Genomic DNA, 20,201 nt, shown 5'->3' on the forward strand with positions numbered 1-20,201 from the left:
CACCAGTCTTACATGTACAAAATGTGTTTCATCTACAGTATGTGTGTTACTAGTGGTGTATAACAGTCTCCCAGCCTATTAGGAAGCTTTTAACTGAGTGTCATGACAAATCAAGTAATATGCTTCAAATTCTGGGTTTGTCCCACACTTTTGACAATCACAAATCGGCTAAATCCGTGTCACACATGCCTGGATCATTGTGCTGACACATGTCATTTACAGTGTAGTTGGAGTTGTTTTAGATTCAATGAATATATCTGTCGACTTATGCGTCTTCCAACAAAGAATTCATAATCCTCTCTGACTCGAAACTTACACTTTGTATGAAAAATGTTTTAATTTGAATACTACGCTGATTTTTAAGTTCCGTGAGAGCATTTATGGTGGTTGTTGCATTATCAAACTTTATATATGCGATGGGATCAAGTGAAGTTTTGTTTGTCAGGCTGTCTATGATTGTGAATATTACAGCATTATTAGTTTATGTGATGGAGTTGGATTTATTGAACAGGTTTCCATCTGGCACATGAATTTTGGTATGTGGGACTAAGGCATACACAATTATTGTTTGTAGAAGTAGTGATCTGATGTGTTGCCGTGTGCTAATATGTGGTGTGTGAATTATTAGGTACGTAATGTTGAGATTGGGCCCGTCAAGATCAATTCATTGCCTTTTTTTTCGGGACGAGGGGTGTCTTTTGTTAAGAAGACAAAAGCAAGGCTCACAATATTATAGATTTATTATTACAAATGATGGAAATTTGAAAAGAAAAATCATAGTTTTTGTTGAAATGATCTGGCAAGATCGCTGTTTTCCTGTAGTTCATTTCGCTGTTAAGTATTTTGAGTAATTTGGTCCGTTAGCTTGATAGTCTTCATACATGTGGTGTACTTGTAAACATTAGCTTTTTGGTCAACTTAGAATCCTTTGTTGTCAGTCGCGTCATGGTGAATTTTAAGAAGTCAGCGTATATTTGAAACAAAGTTGTCAGTGCGCCAATGTAGTTTATGCAAGCAAGTCAGCAAGAAAAAAAAAGTTTTATGCACTTTATTGTCTCACAGTATTTCACTAGAATGGATTGTTTGCACGATATGAACAGTGGTGTGAGCTGCAATCCATGGTTCTTCATCCCTACAGTGTAAACTTGAACAAAAGCTTATATGGATTCAACTGTTTGAGACTACATTGTATGTAATACGTGCTGCTTTCTATGCATATGGTTAAGACATGAATAACTGTTGCGCCTAATGGTATTAGGTGTAAGGCAAACAAACATAAGAGCATTTGAATCATAAACACCGGTACTGCCCAGTGATATTTTTCTACTTTTAATATATTCTATCATAGGTGTACATGGCTTTGCATTCCAGAGATCTTTTCGTCTACTGTATCTGTGTATGTCAAAACCAATGAATGTCATAATGGAGATTGGGACCTGGTTAACCCTCTGTACTTTTTTTGAAGAAATGAAGTTTTTTCATATACAAAAAATGGTCAAATATTTTTTTTTTCTTTGAGAGGGGAGAAATTGCCTAAATCCATGAACTGCTACAGATACACTGCCAAGATAAATGTAGAACTGTTATTAAAAGTGAATGAAATGTTGAATTGAATATTAGCCATTTCTGTAGTGCAAATGATGATTAAAAAGAAAAAGAAAAAGATGAAAATAATCTTCTTCTTTTTTTTTAACCAAAGCTGTGTGTTGTCCAATTTATGATGCAAGTCATAATGCTTCTAGTTATTTTCATGTAGTGTATGTGATGTTCAAATGAGAGCCAGTGGAGAATAAATAAAAGAATTCAAAATGGTGAAATATATTCCTCCGGTAAGAATGACCATGATGGACTGTATCTCTGTTGTTGCTATTCTGGATGGCATGCAGTACACCACAGCTGATTTGGTTTCAAGATGTGAAATAGGGATATAAGGTGCCTTCATGCGTGTAGTAGTCACTTTTAACATAGAATCTTTATAATTATCTTATATTACATCATTTTGTATCATAAACTTGAATTTCTCAATTATGTATATTGTGAATTTATTAATGAGTGTATACATTACTTCTACCATTATGAAGATTATTTGTTCAAGGAAATCTTATTCCTCGTGTTACTTTGTGCATGTGAGTGTTGTATGATTTGTATAGGGGATGATCAAGAGACATATCCAGTTGAATGTAATGAGTATTATGATTGGTTTTATCACACATTTCACTTGATTTGGCAGAGATCTCCGTCACTGTATCTTAGTCTTGATTCTGGTTTCATGTGGGTCATATCAATCACATTGTTTTTTGTTTCCCTTCTTTTAGATCACATGGGTTCCAAGCCAAACAAAATAGCTTCGTCACTTTTCATCTAGTGTGTTGTGTTTTTAAAAGAGTCGAGTGCGGACTCCATGTTGCGCTGTTGTATTGACACATCTTACGTAGAATATTCTCATGATCTATGCCTCACTCAGCATTGTTGCACTATTCTGAGAAGTGAAACTGATCTTGATTGGTCAACCTGGGATAATCACCTGAAATCAAATTTCTAAAATGTCCATTGTTCACCACTGGCACACTCACAGGCTTTCCAAAATAAAAGGTTGATGCGTTACACAGCTTTCAGCAGTATTGAAGCAGTTGTACATGCAAAAATAACAGTAATCTTGACTGCCGGCAAAGAGTTGTAACCCTCACACTCCATTGTGGTTGTTAAATATTGAGCAGCATCTTAAAGAGTGGCCATCTTCCACAATTTTTGTATTACTCAGCTTGATGAGGGTAATTAGCTCAATTTTAAGCCACGTACATTGTGTGCATATTGTTTGATACTTCATTGCGCAACAAATAGATCGACATGTCTTGTTTGGATATATGTGTACCTGTATGTAACACGAGTTATGTAACAGCTGCTGTTAGTCTACATCCCTTGGAATCTGTTCTATTGTTCCAGTCACAAAGTCTCTACGCGAATGAATCACATCCAGTTTTGCGTTGTACTTAAATGTTTTTTTGTTTACCGGTACTCCTGTGAAGAACAAAAACAGAATAACTGCTCTATGAATAATCTTGTGCATGTGAAGAGAGAGATGAATCTGCTGCCAGGGCTGGTTGTAGATGATTAAAAACAAGACATGAAAATTTCATGAATTTGAATAAATACATGAAGAGGAGTCGAGACTTAAGCTGCGCTCCCACTGGAGCTTGGCAAATAACCAATCATGAATGAGAATAAATCTTAACAGCCAACCACAACTCTTCGTGTCCCCTGCTTTCATTCTCATTCACGTTTTGTTTTGTTTTGTTTTGTTTTGTGATGTTATATGCCCTGTCGGGATGGGTATGTGCTTTATGCAGACAGATAATTTAGAAAATGGGATATCACAAGAACCTGAATGAAGCCATTACTTTGAAGATGACTATCCCACAATGTACAATGTACTACAAAATTTGTATGTAAGTTGACATATTTTGACTCACGTACACTGTGTATGGTATGGTACTGCACGGTACTTTATCAAGGAGACTGGATAACACTTATTTTGTATGACAACCTTTCACATGTTTATTGTGCGTGTATTTTACATCTTTGTGAATAACAAACAGTACACAAACTTCAGCACTTATGCAACTGTACATTTCTTGATATATATATATTTAAATATTTTTTTTTAATATTTCTTCTGGAAGTACTTTAATAATGGCTTAATTCACCAAATTGTCACAATGTGAAGTAAACATGTTGGTACTGAACATACACATAAATCATATAAACAACAACAGTACTGCATTTGAAAATTCCCGTATCACCATCACAAATGCATACACAACTAAAAATCTTGCACAAAAAGACATATAGTCCGAGTGAGCAACGCAGACAAATATCTGCAATGAATATGTGCACGTGTAGAATGTATCCCCTAAATGAAAAAGGGAAAAAAATAATTGAAAGCACTATTTTCTCGAAACTACAATGCACTTATGTTCTTTGTTAAAATCCTGTTTTAATATCTATATAGCTAGGGGGATAAATTAAAAACTTGAGAATATTCCAAAAATATCACTTGTAGATGGCTCTTTAACAGGTGGAGGCAGGGCTATGACAGGCCAGTATCAGAGTACAGATCATACCACATTTGTGATACCACCAAGAGTTTGGGATCTGGATTCCAAACACAAACAGAATGAAGTCCTATTTGAGAAAAACAAATGTTTAACAATCCTTTGGCTCTTATGCTTAACAGAACATTAAGAACCGTTGTTGATTTTGCATACCCTTGACAATTCCAAACTAAAGCTTTCCCAAGGGTTGGCCTGAACTGGCAGGAACCAATGAATGAAAAAAGTAAGAAAGAAAGATCCCAGCCACAGACCGAGTATCCACAAATACATGTACAAGTGGAATGCCTCGGTCATCACAGGGCAATAGATAGTTTCCTAATGTATTCAAACTCAAAGGTACGAATATTTTGCTTCTCTAATGACCAATACGCTATTCCATGCACATGTAAATGTCCATGCACACATTTCAGTTCTTGGAATGCACCGTGCATGGTAATAGTTGTTGCTGTGTTGGCAAGCATCGTATAGGCCTCGGGCAAGTTTCAGGATTGTTGTGGAAAGCCTTTGTTATAAAGGTACATTATGCATAAAATTTGAATACATCACTAAACTGGTCTACTGGAATTAAAACACACCTATGAATAGACCTTGATCTCTATATTCAAATTTTATGCCTACATGTACATCTTTATGACAGTTTTTCCTATCTAAAGTATCAGACAGTGGACCTGGGTCTTACCTGACTTTACAACTGATGAAACACTGAACTCAAAAGTACTAAAAAAGTATCAGTTAGGTAACAGATGGATTCAGGGACGTATTATTACTGTAAGTACTCATGGATAAAGTATTCATAAATTTGCTAATACATTAGCACTCTGGTCTATGAACAGCAGCCTATCCTACAAGCATTACAATGTAGTAGAGTGTGTTGCTGTCAGACACACACTTGTAGATATTTATTCAACTTATCTTGTATTTCAACTCTCCATGACAATTCTTTTCTCTGAGTCAAAAGACATCAAAAATATCAATAATGCCCAGTTCTGCTCAAACAGTTCAAAGCTGAATAAATACAAACGCAAACCATACCTAAGAACCCAATGGGAAATCCCAAAAGTAGGAAACCAATTCATAACAATCACATCACTATGATGGCATGAGAATAGACCAAAGAGCGTGTTTTCAGAGCCCAAGTTTTGATCGGTCTGCCATGGATATGCATACACATAGCAATTTTTATTTCTATTCTATAAAAAAAATACTTAAATAGGGGAAACAACTCCATTCACAATTTGTGTCGTCATGATTGCATGCCAATAATTCATAAAACACCATATTTAACGGAATGTCAGCATTTCCAATATTACACATAATCGTCCATACACAACCACGTAAAAACGGACCAAAAAAAAAAAAATCAATGTGATCCCAAAACAACTGACGATAAAACCACACGTACCATCTATCATGACATGTAGAATCTCACATACCTGGTGTGTGCATAAAACAGAAATCAACTGATTTTGACGATGCACTCTCTAATGTGCAATAAGAACCAAAACACACTGTGTGTGTGATCACAACAATCTTACAATAAACTTGCAAATTTCTCACTTCCCACAATTCATCTTGGATCAATATGCCCTTCACCATATAGAAAGAACATCATACAATTTATCCACTTGCACAATTACATTTTTTTCTTAGCTCTCTTTTTCTCTGCAAGGACACAAAATAATTTGTCATCTTACTCCCAATTTGTGAGTTATTTTTCACAAGCTTGCATCTCTTGCTAATACTGTTCCTGTTTCTCTCCATACAAACACTGCATTCATTTATGAATAGCATAAACTCAAAAACAACTTGCCGATAAATCCAACTATTCTCAACAAATTATGGATATGACATTAATTAAACGAGAGCTAAAAACTTGTTTGTTTTTCAGTGTGCGTGGGAACAACCTCCATGTGGCTGAACTGTGAGGGCTACAAATCAAATATATACAGTGTATCAAAAGAAATAATAAGCCAAACTTTTTACAGGTCTGCACATCATTGAAATCACATGAACATTAAAACTGATGTAACTTACAAAATTGCAGTGATTTTTTTTTTCTCTCCCTCTCACTGGCATGTCAATGAAAATTTGGTGATAAGGCTGATTAATTACTGATTTTTTTTTTCTGCAGACAGAGCTTGTCTACTATTCATTTTTCAGATTATTTATAAAAATTGTATAGTGAAATCATAAAAGGGGGTAATCATAGTGTGTGTAGAAAGAGGGAGGAGATGGCCGAAAGGATAGTGAGGTTTCATTGTTCTATATATGAGAAGGTTCTATGGTCAGCTGGTCCTAATGACGAGGACAGAATACAAAAATCTAGTGTAGATCGTCATGCATGGCATCATGACGCTAAAGAGATAATGCAAAGTTTGTTTGTGTGTATGTGTGTGTGTGTTTGCATAAGCATGTGTGTGCATGAATGTGTTAGGTGTGTGGAGTGTGCGAGCATGTACATATGTGCAAATTTGTGTTCAGCTTGTGTGCACAGCCCTACTCATATTACGTTGTTTCTGTCGGTTCCCAGTTCCTCAGTAGAAAACTACACTGTGCATTCATCCATCATGATTTGATTTCATGCTCTGGCATGGTTATCAATATGACAACTTTCTTGTAGAGGTAAACAGCCAAAATAAAACTTCTTGGGGGGAAACGTATCTGTAACTACAGTACATATCATCTGAAAAACAGGTTTTAGCAAAATGATTAGTTTTGTCAATCCCCCCGGCCATCTGTTGAAAGTAATGGAATGAGAAAAAAGAATATGAAAAAAAGCAGAACACTCGCCTATGTACTTCCTACCTACTGATACTATCTGTGCTTGACAGCAAACAGAGGCAAGCCCGGAATTTCAGCAAAATTGTAAGACTTTCACAATAAAAATGGAAGCTGAGCGAAAAAAAAAAAATAGACATGAAAGTAGTAGCCCAATTCTGCAAGACAACAAGTGGGGGGGGGGGGTACACAGGATAGGTCGTTAAACCAAACTCTGGGTACATTGAAGCTTGATGTTCAAAGTCGTTTTCTTGTGGTAACAACTCAAATTTATGTTGCTACCTCATACACTTTTGATGTAAGCAAGGAGAAAAATACATGCTTTTCTCTCATATAAATTTGAAACATGCTACATCTTATGCATAAAAATGTGTGAAAAAAATTTTGAATTGATGTTTACATTTTTAAAGTAAGAAAGGCAGTGAAAATGCTAAACGTTTTTCTACTGTGGAAACATGTTTTGCTGTGACACCATTTGCCATGAAGGAACAAAACGTGTAATGGGACTTACAAATAGAGAGCTTGCAAGAAAGGGCTACAACTTCCAAGTGTAAAAGAATCAAAATCCTCTCCCATAATATTCAAACAAGGAGCTAAAACAAGGAAACAACCAAAAAACACTAAAAGAACCTGACACCATCCCTCAGTTGAATCTGTGCAGCTGTTTTTAAAGGGATGTGTCAATAAAGGCGGGAGACTTTGCCAAAAATATAGGGTGTATTTCAAGAACCTTGGTGCAAGGAGGGACGTATGTGAAATGGAGGGAACATTGGAACGAAGGGTTGGTGGCTGAAGGGGCGGGGGGGGGGGGGGGTGGTGTTTAGTGGGAAACAAGGAGATGGAGAGAGGGCATGGGGAGGGGGGAGGGGTCTAATGTCAGCATTTGAGGTCAAGACAGCGTAGTAAGAAGTCCGAGAGCGTCTGGTAGAGGTCCCTCTCCACCATAGGGTCGGGCAACGCGTGGTCCTGATCCGGATAATACTGCAAGAGGGGAGACAACACAAATATTGGAGCAAATTTTGTCAATTCAAATTGATTTTATGATAATAATTATCAAATTTCACAAACACAAGTGAGTCCAGTAGTATAAACTCTTGAAGTTAGTTTCATCATCATGCATACATCACTACAGATAACAATGTATGCTATACAGTAGTGGTGAAAGGGAATATTTTTTGTCACAAAGCAAACAGCTTCATGTACTTGTGTATGTTTCATTGGATGTGCAATGGAAATCTCAAAAAGTTTTCATGTCCTAATGCACTGTAACTTTTCATCGTGTTAAAGTTCAACCAAGGAAATATCGAGGGAACTAGTTTTGAAATGCAACATTCAAGTCAACAGAAATTAAAATAGCATTCTGACAGGTCTTTCACTTCTTATGGAATGAATGGATTGTTTTCAGCGAATAATTTTCCTGGTATCACATCGCAATTTGCTATGCATTTTTACACCACTGCTACACAAACTAACTTTTGTGTAGCAGTTTTCTTACATAGAAGTGTACAGGATATCATTGAAGATATTTTTCATCAGCTGAAGTTGCTAATCTAATTTGAGTTAGAAAATTATTCCCTGGTTTTGGTCATGTTCCATTTAAAATCTAGGAACAAAGCAAATCTTTCATGTAAAATGCAATGTTCACAATATATCAGAATGACATTAAGGGAAAATAAGAGTTGAGTTATGATACATCAAAACTTTTATATTGTATAGTTTGTATCTAAAACATTACCTCTTCATCTTGAAAAAATGCTTCACAATTGATTTCTCATTATGCATTGCACCCCTACTGGTGTAAAGTTGAAGAATCACAGGCTTGGGAGTATAAAGTCTTTACCTGAACTTGGTGAGGAATTCCTTCTTGAACCAGTGATCTCACCAAGTTGGCAGAATTTTGGAAATGAACATTATCTGCATAAGGGTGGGGGGGGGGGGGGGATAGATAGATAGAGAGATAGATAGAAAGATAGAAAAATAGGCAGAGAGAGATAGAGAGATAATAGATAAATAGATAGATAGACAAATAGATAGACAGATAGATAGATAGAGATAGAGATAGACAGATAGATAGATAGATTGATAGACAGACAAATAGATAGACAGATAGATAGAAAGATAGATAGATAGATAGATAGACAGATAGATAGATAGATAGATTGATAGACAGACAAATAGATAGACAGATAGATAGAAAGATAGATAGATAGAGATATATAGATAGATAGATAGATAGATAGATAGATAGATAGACAGACAAATAGAAAGGTAGATAGACAGACAGACCAATAGACAGATAGATAGACAGACACAGAGAGATAATGAGATCAGAGAGATACATATATTTACACAGAGATAATTCACTTTTTACATAGTGGTATGAAATATTTGCACTTTAACTTGATTATTTCTATATTCATTGCTGTACAGTGTACACCAATAAGCAGTAGTTGCATTCACTTAATGTTATGAATGAATAATAACACAAGTTATATTGTAGATCTCCTCAAATTTATGATAATCTCATATCTTACAGTCAGTTTTTGCATTTGAATACAAAGCATAGTTCAAATTTGTACGAAAGTGATATACTGGTACCATTATAGGGCCTACAGATGACATCATCAAATTCCTAGCAGGTTACCATGCCAACAGACGATCAAATGGCCATTTCTACATGTCTAATTTTGCTCAAACTTCAAAATAATCACACAAATGTTACTAGTACTAAATTCATAAAGATCATATCAATGACCTGACAAGCAAACTTATTCTTACCATCAGCCAACCCATGGACAAGGAGGTATTTTGTGTTATGGAGAGAGGACGCATGTGATGACAAGTTGGAATCCTGGTAGGGACAAAGAGAGGGGAAAAAAGAGACAAAAAAACAAAAAACAAAACAAAATTAAATGCATAAGAAAGGTAAATCCACGAAAACACTGAGTCACATACTGTAGGAACTGTTGTTATTTTCATGGAATATTATGATTTTTATAATCTAAGCACCAGTAGAATTTTGAAAATGAAATTTGGAATGAAATGAAATGAAATTTACTTGCCAAATAATAACATCAAAAACAAAAACAAAATAGTCAGAAGTTAAAGAACATTTCAGTTGGTAAACCAGACCCAGCAATAGCAAGCAGGCTGGAGTTGTGGCCAATCCTTTCAAGAATGAAAATTATATTACGTTATGCAATATTTACAGATCAGGGCCCCATTTCATAAAAAGTTGACACGATAGCGACTCTTGCTGGAATGGCAATTGTCATAGTAATGACACGAATCCAGCTTTTTGATTGGCTGTTGCTATTGGAAGTTGCCATTCCAGCAAAAGTTGCTATCCTAACATCTTTTATGAAATGGGGCCCAGAAGTATGTTATAATACATGCATGTCGAAGCACACAACTACACGTGTAAAACTGCCTACATCACAACACAGATACCAAGAAATGGTGCCAAACATGTTTGGTCTTCCACAGGTGGGGAAATATATGAACAAAATACTATTCAAACTCACTAAAATCACTCTAAGAATGTCATTCTTTCAAGATATCACTCAAGATCATGGCTCTCATTCTTAACCCATTGAGGACGGACTTATTTTGCTACAACACGCATTTTCCATAGACACCTGCCCGAAAAATACTCGGGACTCGTCCTCAACAGGTTAATCTCCATTGTTAAGGGAACAAAACGTACAAGAAATGTCTAAATAAACATGGGGGGAGCAACATAAGTCTTTTAAATAATTTCTATGAGAATCTTTTAGTGTCATTAAAGCAGAAACTTATCATGAGAGTGAAACCATGAAAATTAAATTCCTTTTGTACGCTGGTATTTATGTAGAGGTCGGTAATTCAGACCTCTCCTTAACCCGTTGAGGACGATTTTATTTTGCTACAACAGGCATTTCCCATAGACACTTGCCAGAGTATACTCAGGATTTGTCCTCAACGGGTTTCTGAAAACTGTAATCTTCTTTATTATGGAAGGGACACAAGTACATGTACTATAGATTTCCAGTAAATTTATACGGACCCCCCCCCCCCCCCCCCCCCCAAGAAAAAAAAAATCCAACTGTTATTGTCCATACAAATACGGGGGGGGGGGGGGGGGGGTTCTTGAGACACAGGGTTAGTTTTTCTTTTCTTTTTTTAAAAACTCTGAGGTACATTCCCATGAAAGTTCATACATGACGTCGAGAGACATTATACTTGAACCATGAAAAATTTTGTGATGTGTGTGAAAGGGATACTGAAAATTTAATCATTGATGAATAAATGCACATCAATTCAAAAGTTGTCTACTTGATCCATACACACCTTATATGCCTGCAAATTATCCGTGGGCTTTGGGAGGCCCATATATCTCTCTGTGTAGACTGAATCTATTGGAGAGAGAGAAACATAAAAACAAATGTAGAAAACCCCACAAAAAACAATGGAAACCATGATGTAAAATGCACCTCGGTGACAGTAATTCAGTTGATATCCTCTTTGCTCCAGAGTAGAAGATGTAATATTACTCCCTCAGCTCTCTTTTTAAAGATAATATAAAGTTTTGGTACCTCAAAAGTTTCCCTGAGTTTCCTTGTCTTAGTTTGTGTTTCAGGTTAAAGTACCTTTCATATAACTAACACTGTGAGAATTACTCACCCCAAAGTGCTCTCATGTCTTAGTAATCATGCAATAATGGTTTCGTACCAGAGCAGAGCAGGCTCTGAAAAATTCGAACGAGCCGTTAGTTTGACTCGAAGTGGTACTGCGACAATCAATATACACGTACTATACGAAACCATTATTGCATGATCACTAAGATATGAGAGCACTTTGGGGCGAGTAAGTCTCACAGTGTTAGTTATATGAAAGGTACTTTAACCTGAAACACAAACTAAAACAAGGAAACTCAGGGAAACTTTTGAGGTACCAAAACTTTATATTATCTTTAACTACTGCCATTTCTGTTCTTTCCTGAAATAAATGAAAGCAATTGAAATCATGAGAGAAATCAATAAAAGTTACACCTGTCGACAATTTCAGGATATAAGTCTCTACTCACAGAAAATCTTAGGCACTCTCCCTCATTAAAAAAAAAAAAAACGTGGAAGATTCTTTTATTCATTTTTTTGTTTGGTATTAAAACGATGCTACTGATAGTAACTTTGTCTGGGAAGAAAGCAAAAACTAAACATAAAGATAATTTTGAGACAAAAGCCAATAAAAGAAAATCATGAGCATAGCATTAAATGGAAAATTCAGAGTTTCACGCATCATTTTAACTCAACATACCTTTCAATTCCAAATTTGTTTAGAAGGGCAAAGTCGGTTACCTACACAAGCATATGCACTGATGCTTAAAAGCAGCATCGTAGCAATTTAATGAACTAAGGATGGTTGAAAGTGAAGTATAAAAATCCTCACCATAAAATCTCCAATCAGTAACGGGAGCGACTGCCATCGTACAGTTGAAGATGCCATGGGCTGCTGCTAGAGTTGACGCAAAGCCACCATAAGACTTTGAGACCAAAAAAAAAAAAAAGACAGGAAAAAAAATCAAAGTCCATTAAATCTAGACATTTATTCAGTAATAAATCATTTTGAAAGATAGAATAAAATGTAACAAAGTATAACAGGGAATGTAAAGCAAGAAAAGCCAGAGGCTTGTTAAGATATAATATATCTTTATGTCCTAGAATAGAAATCAGCACACTGGCACTGGTCCGACAGTCTGGGACCAGTAAAAATTGTTTGTTTGTTTCAAGCTGCACAGATAAGCTGATTCTAAACTGGAAGGCATTGACATGGAAAGGAATAGAGGCTGTACAAATAGGATTACATTCCTCAAAAGATACGGAAAAAAGAAAGAATGGAACTCACCCATCCCCATATAGCAGTCTTATTCCAGTCAAGGAACTTCTCAGTCTCAAGAAGAAAACTTAAAATTTAAAGAAGAAAAATCACAATAATGCACACTTTATTCATGTGATGGTAAAAATTACAAGCATTTGGACAGATATTCAAATCATAATTTACTTTTTGATTCATTAACAAGACATGGTAGTAATGAGAACTTAATGATAAGATCCTCCGAGAAACAGGACAGTCTCAAAAGCCTCAAAAGATCACCATTTAAATTTTTGTTTATAGATACATTAAACCTGTGACAACTGCGAAAAAAAAAAATTGGAAAGATGAGTAATTGATAATATGTGGCCAACCATAAGAAAAAAAAAATCCTGATATGGTTGCTGAATATTGAAAATCTCATTTTGGCACTATGAAATTTTCCATTTATGCTTAATTTGTCCTACGACACAAACATAAAGCAATCTGGCTACAGAGTTAACACTGTATTGATAATAAAATTGGCTGTGAATTTTCAAGAAGCAGTAAAGCATAGAAGAGATGAGATCTTGTATTAGATAAAAAGAATAGGTCTATTCAGCATGTCATATGGAACACATTGAGAAAAATTACCAATTCAAAATTTGAGGCATGTTCAAGATTTTTACACTGAATGAGAAGGAAGTGAACACTTGGAATTTGATTAAAAAATGAATATTAAATACATTCTTCAGCCAAATCATTTAAAGTGATTCTACAGCTTTGGTTGAGACCTTCATGAGGTTTCTAACATCTTTGGTGAAATAATAGGAAGCCTCTCATGAAATATGAAAGAGTATGTAATTCCAAGAGGGATTCAACGTTTATTTGATTTAAAAAAAAAAAAAAATTGGTTGTGAAATGGCTGAGATATCTAAAACAGAGCAATCCTATTAAAAGGTGGGACCCATCTTTTATTAGGATTGCTTTGTTTTACTTTGTTTTTGGAAGTGCTTTCTTGGTATCTCGCAAAAAGTTAAAAGCCCATGTCAGTCCTCATCTCCACCAATACTATTCCATCCCTTTAACTATGGCATGAAGAGAATGGACAACCAGGAGATATCACGATAGTTTTCCTTACTTGGTTCCAGTGACCTGGTCTTCTATCTCCACAGATCCAAGTCTCCTATACAACTCATACATCATCTTCTCTCCTTTATAGCCTGAGCCCCGCCCATCAATCCTGGCAACAATGATGTGGTAGTTACTCATCAGGTATGTGTACCATCCCTGGATGAACTTTGAGTCCACCTGTTACAAGATGCCAATAATGTCGCATTTTATTACAAGATAACCAACACACAAAGAAAAAGCATGAATGTTGACCAGAGAAGAATAGGAGATGTCTAAAACAGAAATAAGAATATCAGGACAGCAAACATAGAAAAAGAGTAAACAAAAACAAATTTGGTAAAAGTCTAGGCTGTTCTGATGGCAAGAGTCAACTATAGGGTTTCAATTGAGATTCCCTAAATTGTAAGGCTTGTCAAAAGAATGTGAAAACATGCATACACACATCTGCACACACATGCACCTACACAAACAAACACACACATACAGCATGTCCACATTTCACTATCACAGGACACTTGAATCACAATGACCTCTGAACTTAAACTGTATTTGAAATGAATTCAAAATATTGAAAGAGTAAATCAACAAAATACCATATAAATGCTAGATGTGATTTGCCTATAAACTGTTATCTGGTATGCTTTTAAAACATTTTTCCTTTATCATGATGCAAACAACAGTTTTTCTTTTCCAAAATCACTGTCAACCGTATTTTGCTGTTACCTTTTGATTACATTCTAGTTCTGTCACTCTTTTTTTTTTTTTAATGAGAGAAAACGCAGAGAACATCATTCACTAAAAGTATGTTTTATACACAGGTGTACTAATCATTTTGTATCTTCATCCTCACACATTGACAACAGATTTTGTGCTTGTGGATGTGTACCGTCTTTGTGCCAATTACTTTTGTGCCAGATACTTTCTGTGTTTTTCCTTTTCCATACACTTTCTGCTGTTGTTGTATGCTTGCTATCTATTAGCCTTGTTGATGACTGAGGATTAAGACTGTTGCCATGTTTTCTTACGTTTTGGCTCCCTGGGCCTCCGTAGACATCGATCATGAGGGGGTGCTTTCTCGCCGTGTCAATTTCTCGCGGGACCAGAAGCTCGATGGGAATCTGGTAATTTCCATCTTTGGACTCTGTCTTATACAATCGCTTGACGACGTAATCCTTGAAAGAGAGATGCACAAAAATATATTCTGTAAAGGATACTGTTCATCTGTTTTTTATCACAGCACAGATTTGCCGGTTACGAATCTAGGCGAGATTTGACTTCACATACAGTCTAAAGAGATTAGCGACTTGATGGTTGATATCTGGACAATTTTATGCGGAACAATACCTTGCTTCTTAGGGTAATGTTCACAGTGAATTGATACTCTTGTTTAAACAAAAAGCGTACTTTTTAACCCATTGAGTATGGACTGATTTTGCAACAACACGCATTTCCCATAGACATCTGCCAGAGTATACTCGGGACTCGTTCTCAACGGGTTAAAGTAAGCTTTCAATTGTGAGCCAGACTTCGCTGATGATTACTATGACTTTTCTGTCCACTTCAGCAGGAAGACAAATTCAGATCACATTCCAAACATTGATATTCAAATTGTGATTACAACACAGGGTCTTCTTTCTTTGAGCTTGTGTGAAAGGGTTTTATTTAGCAAGGCATTTTCTTCATGAGCTTTAGTACGTGCATGCCTTACAGGCAAGGCACGACATAAGCACTTGCCTGATTACCTGTGGCAATTTAAGTGTTTTGGAACAATGCAAAAAAATGATTACCTGAAGTGAGTGAGCAAAAAATAAAACCACTTTTTATCCCCACTTTTCCCCCTTCAAATCCATGAAGTCAACTATACAGAGGACCCTTTCTTGATGCAATGAACTTTAATTTCATTTCAGTAACTTTTTCGAACACTTACCTGAAGCAGCCCAAATGCAATGCAACAGCAGCACAACAGCAGCACTCGATTGAACCAAGTTCGTAACTCTAATGTGTTTAACTGTGCAAATCAATTTTTGGACATGTAAAATCCATGTTTGGGAATTTTAAAGTGTTTTGCAACAAATTGAAAATCTGCTTAAGTGGTAAAGTGGTAAAAAAAAGAGTTGTGTAGCACCCTGTTACAGGGCTTGTGGTTTGCAAACAATTTTACCAAGATGTAGTAAAATTCAGAGTTGCAAATTCAGTGCAGACACGATAGTTTCAGCAACAGAACCACCCCAGAACTTGGTGAGTTAAGGGACATGATATTTGTGGAGTATGGCAAGATCATGACAAAGTCTTACTCTGAGCGTGACAAAAACTGCGCGCACTGCCATTTACCTTGTCTTTATATGCTTCAACCACCGCCGCATTGTCCTGCACTACGGTGTAGTTTGAGGAATCCACGGCGTGGAGCGTTGTCTTGGGAACCCAGGGACCGTGGCACTGGAGGAAGTACCGCGTGGCCTCGTCGTTGAACATGGCACTGAAGTAGGTGCAGGTCTGGTTCATCAACTTACACGTGATACAGGACTTGGTGCCAGTGACAACATTCAGGCTATGAGAGCAAGAAATCAAGAGAGAGACAGAAGTAAGAAGTGTATAAATCATAAATGAGGTTGAGGTTCTGAATTGTAGTAAATTGCATATTATGGTACTAGAGCATGCAAATGCTTGTGAGGATGCACTTGGGCATATGCATAAAGCAAAGATTATGTTACCAGAATTAGTTATGTTCTGTGTACAACTTATAGTTATGTTCTAAGTACAACTATTCAAGTAATTAAGTGCTGTATACAACTAATCAAATTCCTGATTGTGTCTCCATAAAAGATAGTTGCCACAAGCAGCTATTTGAAAGTTACCTGAACATGGTCCTGTTGCCGGGCCCGAACTCTGTGCTGAGGAAGTAGAGTGTGTTGGCGTCCTTGTTGTAGGCCACGATACTCGTGACCTCCCATTGACCTTGGGTCAGGAAGGTCACCTCCCCAGCCTCAGCATCCTGGGTAGAATGAGACAAAAAATTAGCGGCTGCATCACAATCGACACTTGGCTGTCATACCTGCCTTGATGTTGTACACTTCTTGTTTGACTTCTAACAAATCAAAGTTCAATACAGAGGACTTCAATCCTCATTTGATTACAAATTGCAGGTATCACTTTCTTGCCTACAAGGACCAAATATTAGATGCAAGTGACTGTTTTTAGTCACATATGCTCAGAATTCTCAGGGAAAGAAGCAGAAGAATGCTATAACATATTCAAGATGTACTTGGGGGAAAAATAGAGCCCTAATATTTTCTTGAGAGTGCAATTTTTTTTTTTGTTAAACCGAGTTGCCATGACTGCTAACCATATCCTTCAGTTATAAGGAACATTTCAACATGTAACATTATACAATATTCTCTATACATAATACACCTGTACGTCTCAATAGTCTTTTATAATCCTGCATGAAAACATTTTCATGTCAACGCATCATTCAACAGATCCATAGAGATATTGGGTTCCCAGAATTCAGCTCTAGTCTAACAGCAGCAACAGCTATGGTGACCATAACGATAACAAAGATGATGATGATGATGATGGTGCTATCACCACCACTACTACTCCACCGTTGGCATGGCAACTCACCTTTGAAGTGACCTGTGCTATATGATAGTAATTTCCCTTTGGACCCTCCCTTTGTGGAAGGATGGTGAAGTAGGACTCGCCTCCGTCTGCAAAGATGATATCTCCCCTCTGCGAAAGTTGGAAAAGAAAATGTGGTATACAAAAACCTTGGTAAGTAACAAAAAAAAAGAAGTTTGTAGGCTTCATGACTTGACATTGCACACTTAATCAACATCAGCAGCTACGGTGCATCTTAACTCATCCTAACGGAAACCTGGTACACCACATTCCCAAAATGTAGACAAGACTGTCTGCATTTGTGGCCTAAATTCATGTTTATTTGTGTTCTGCTGACCCCCCCCCCCCAAAAAAAAAAAAAATAAATAAATAAAAATACTTTGATCAAAAGATTAGTTTCTTCTGTCATCTATTCTTCTTCTATCTCAAAAATGTGTTTATTTTTGTCTTATCTACCTTTTTCCTCTAAGTAGCAGTGCGCTTGTTTTGCTATAAAGCTTGTTTGAAGACATACACGGTGTACGTAGCCGTCAAGGCTGAGCTCACTAGATTTTGACTTTCGCTGACCCCATTCGGCTGTCATTATAGTGTATAACAAAAGAATTTGCAAGCCCATCAGCGCATGCTCTATTCATACCTTATGACCAATCAATATCATCAATCAATACAATGTCACTTTGTGTCACATTATCTGATCTTCCACGAGATGGATACGCTACTCTGAACATCAGGTACAAGAAGATATGTGACAGTGCACCTCAAAACAAACAAAAAGTCGCCAGACATGAATTTTTAGTTAAGTCCATATTCTGAAAGAGCAGACTTTAAGCTTTAAAATGATGTATAACTCAAATCAAATGGACTCTCCTAACCTATCTAAATGTTGGAAAGAAAGCACAAACTCAGGAAAAGTGGGAACTGAGAAAAGAGGCTCTGAAGTACAGTGTCTATTCAAGCGCTTAATCTTTACTAAACCGTGCTGGCTGTGCGATGAATGGGACAAAAAACAGGAAGTAAACCACCAGAGTAACAACAATGAAGGGATTATCAGATTGAACTGAAATTGAGCATGCCTCATTAACACATTCTGTTCATAATCAATGCCAACTTTCAAAGCAGTAGCACTATCCTTTCAAAAGTTATTAGAGTTGAAAGTGAAGAGTGTGGACAAGGGTTTTCAGAAATGAAAAAAGGATTCTAAAGACACACATAACCACGCTATTCTACCAAAAATGTTCGAGATAAACTGCTAAAAAAACACACTTTCCTGCCCGTTTTATGATACCAAATTTTAGCATAATGTAAAAGAAGACCCGCTCTTTCAAAAAATATGAAAAAGTCAAGTTCGGCTAGGTTGACCCATTTCACTTATTTTCAGTCCTCACGCAAAATCAGTGTGTGCGACTTTATGTTCGTTTTGAGGTGCACGGTCACATATATGCATTTCTGATACTTGGTAAAGTTACTGTAAAAGTGGACATTTTTGTTTGCTGTACGTAATACTACATTATACTGTATTTTGATTGCATGGATTTCAATTCAACTTACTCTGCCAAGTGTGGAAAACTACTCATGCAGAAATTGTCACTAACATCAATCACTATGTGTCACTAATTGTCACTAAAATCATTATGTGATTCTAAAAGTCGTTCTGACCTGCACAATCCATCCATTTGGTGTCTGGTGCTCGTAGTTGACATCGCAGACTCCCGAGTCCACCTGGCACAGGGTGATGAGGGAAATATTCTGAGGCCGGTTCCACCACGTCACGGCGACTTGGTACTGGTCCTTCCAAACCGCACTCTTGAAATAGTGATCCCTGGGGGCAGATGGATGGAGCAAGAAAGTTTGTTGAACCTCCTCGAGTATAAACCTTCTTTTGGGACCAGACTTGTCACACTATTACACAGTGATGGATGCCATGGTGCCATTTTCATTATGGTATCTAAATCAACTGATTTTCTTAAGCATTTACCTGGCAGCATTCTACATGCTGAAAGTGTCTAAGTTAATACTATGGTGGGCCCAATGGTATTAAAGTGCTTACTTTTACCAAGCCGTGCTCCCTGGAATGAATGGGACGAAAACCAGGATGTCTATCTTTATAGCAACAACAATAAAGGGATTATCAGATTGGTAAGCTGAAATTGAGCACAATAAAACCATTCTGTCCATTATTAATGCCAACTCATGCAGCCGCATCATCCTTTCAGAACTTATGAGAGCTAGTGTAAAAGGTTTTAAAGAAATGAAAAGGGCACTCTACGACACACCAAATCACACTATTCTACAAAAAAAAAAAGTGTTACAAAAGACTGCTAAAAACACAATTTCCCATTTGCTTTATGATTCCAAACTTTCGAATAATGTAGAAGAAGAATTGCTCTTTCAGAAAATATGAAAAACTCAAGATTGACTAGGTTCATCCGTTTCATCTTTGTTGAGTCTTCACACAAAATTAGTGTGTGTGACTTTTGTTGGTTTTGTGATGCACAGTCCCATAATCATATCAACCCTACTTGTGATTTGAGTACCAATAGGTAAGGAAATCCAACAGCATTGTACAAACTGTCCAAAGTCCTTGGAACAGACAAGGATAAGTGGGCCAAGACAAGGACAGAGTCAAAGACAAGGCACTGGGCTAGAACTTACTGGTCCTGGAACTGAGCAGGAGGCTTTATGTGGACCAAATTCTGCTGGTTGTTAGTTGACATCACATAGAGTTTG

At 36.7% G+C, this 20,201-nt stretch overlaps 1 protein-coding gene across 1 annotated transcript; it reads right to left on the bottom strand.

Annotated features, from left to right (window-relative positions):
- Positions 1–7,758: 7,758 nt before the first annotated feature.
- On the bottom strand, positions 7,759–20,194 carry LOC139745497 (dipeptidyl peptidase 4-like; the record flags this gene model as incomplete). The annotated part of the gene is made up of 13 exons (XM_071655886.1): positions 7,759–7,871; positions 8,731–8,804; positions 9,669–9,741; positions 11,220–11,284; positions 12,318–12,411; positions 12,774–12,831; positions 13,861–14,030; positions 14,879–15,025; positions 16,185–16,401; positions 16,709–16,845; positions 17,478–17,585; positions 19,131–19,293; positions 20,127–20,194. Coding segments are annotated over 13 exons (1,479 nt in total), but the record flags the coding sequence as incomplete, so codon positions are not given.
- Between the last annotated feature and the right edge of the window lie 7 nt (positions 20,195–20,201).

This window comes from Diadema antillarum, unplaced genomic scaffold (genome assembly GCF_040938485.1).
Source record: "Diadema antillarum isolate AM-2024a unplaced genomic scaffold, OU_Dant_1.0 seq00001271_RagTag, whole genome shotgun sequence".
NCBI lineage: Eukaryota > Metazoa > Echinodermata > Echinoidea > Diadematoida > Diadematidae > Diadema > Diadema antillarum.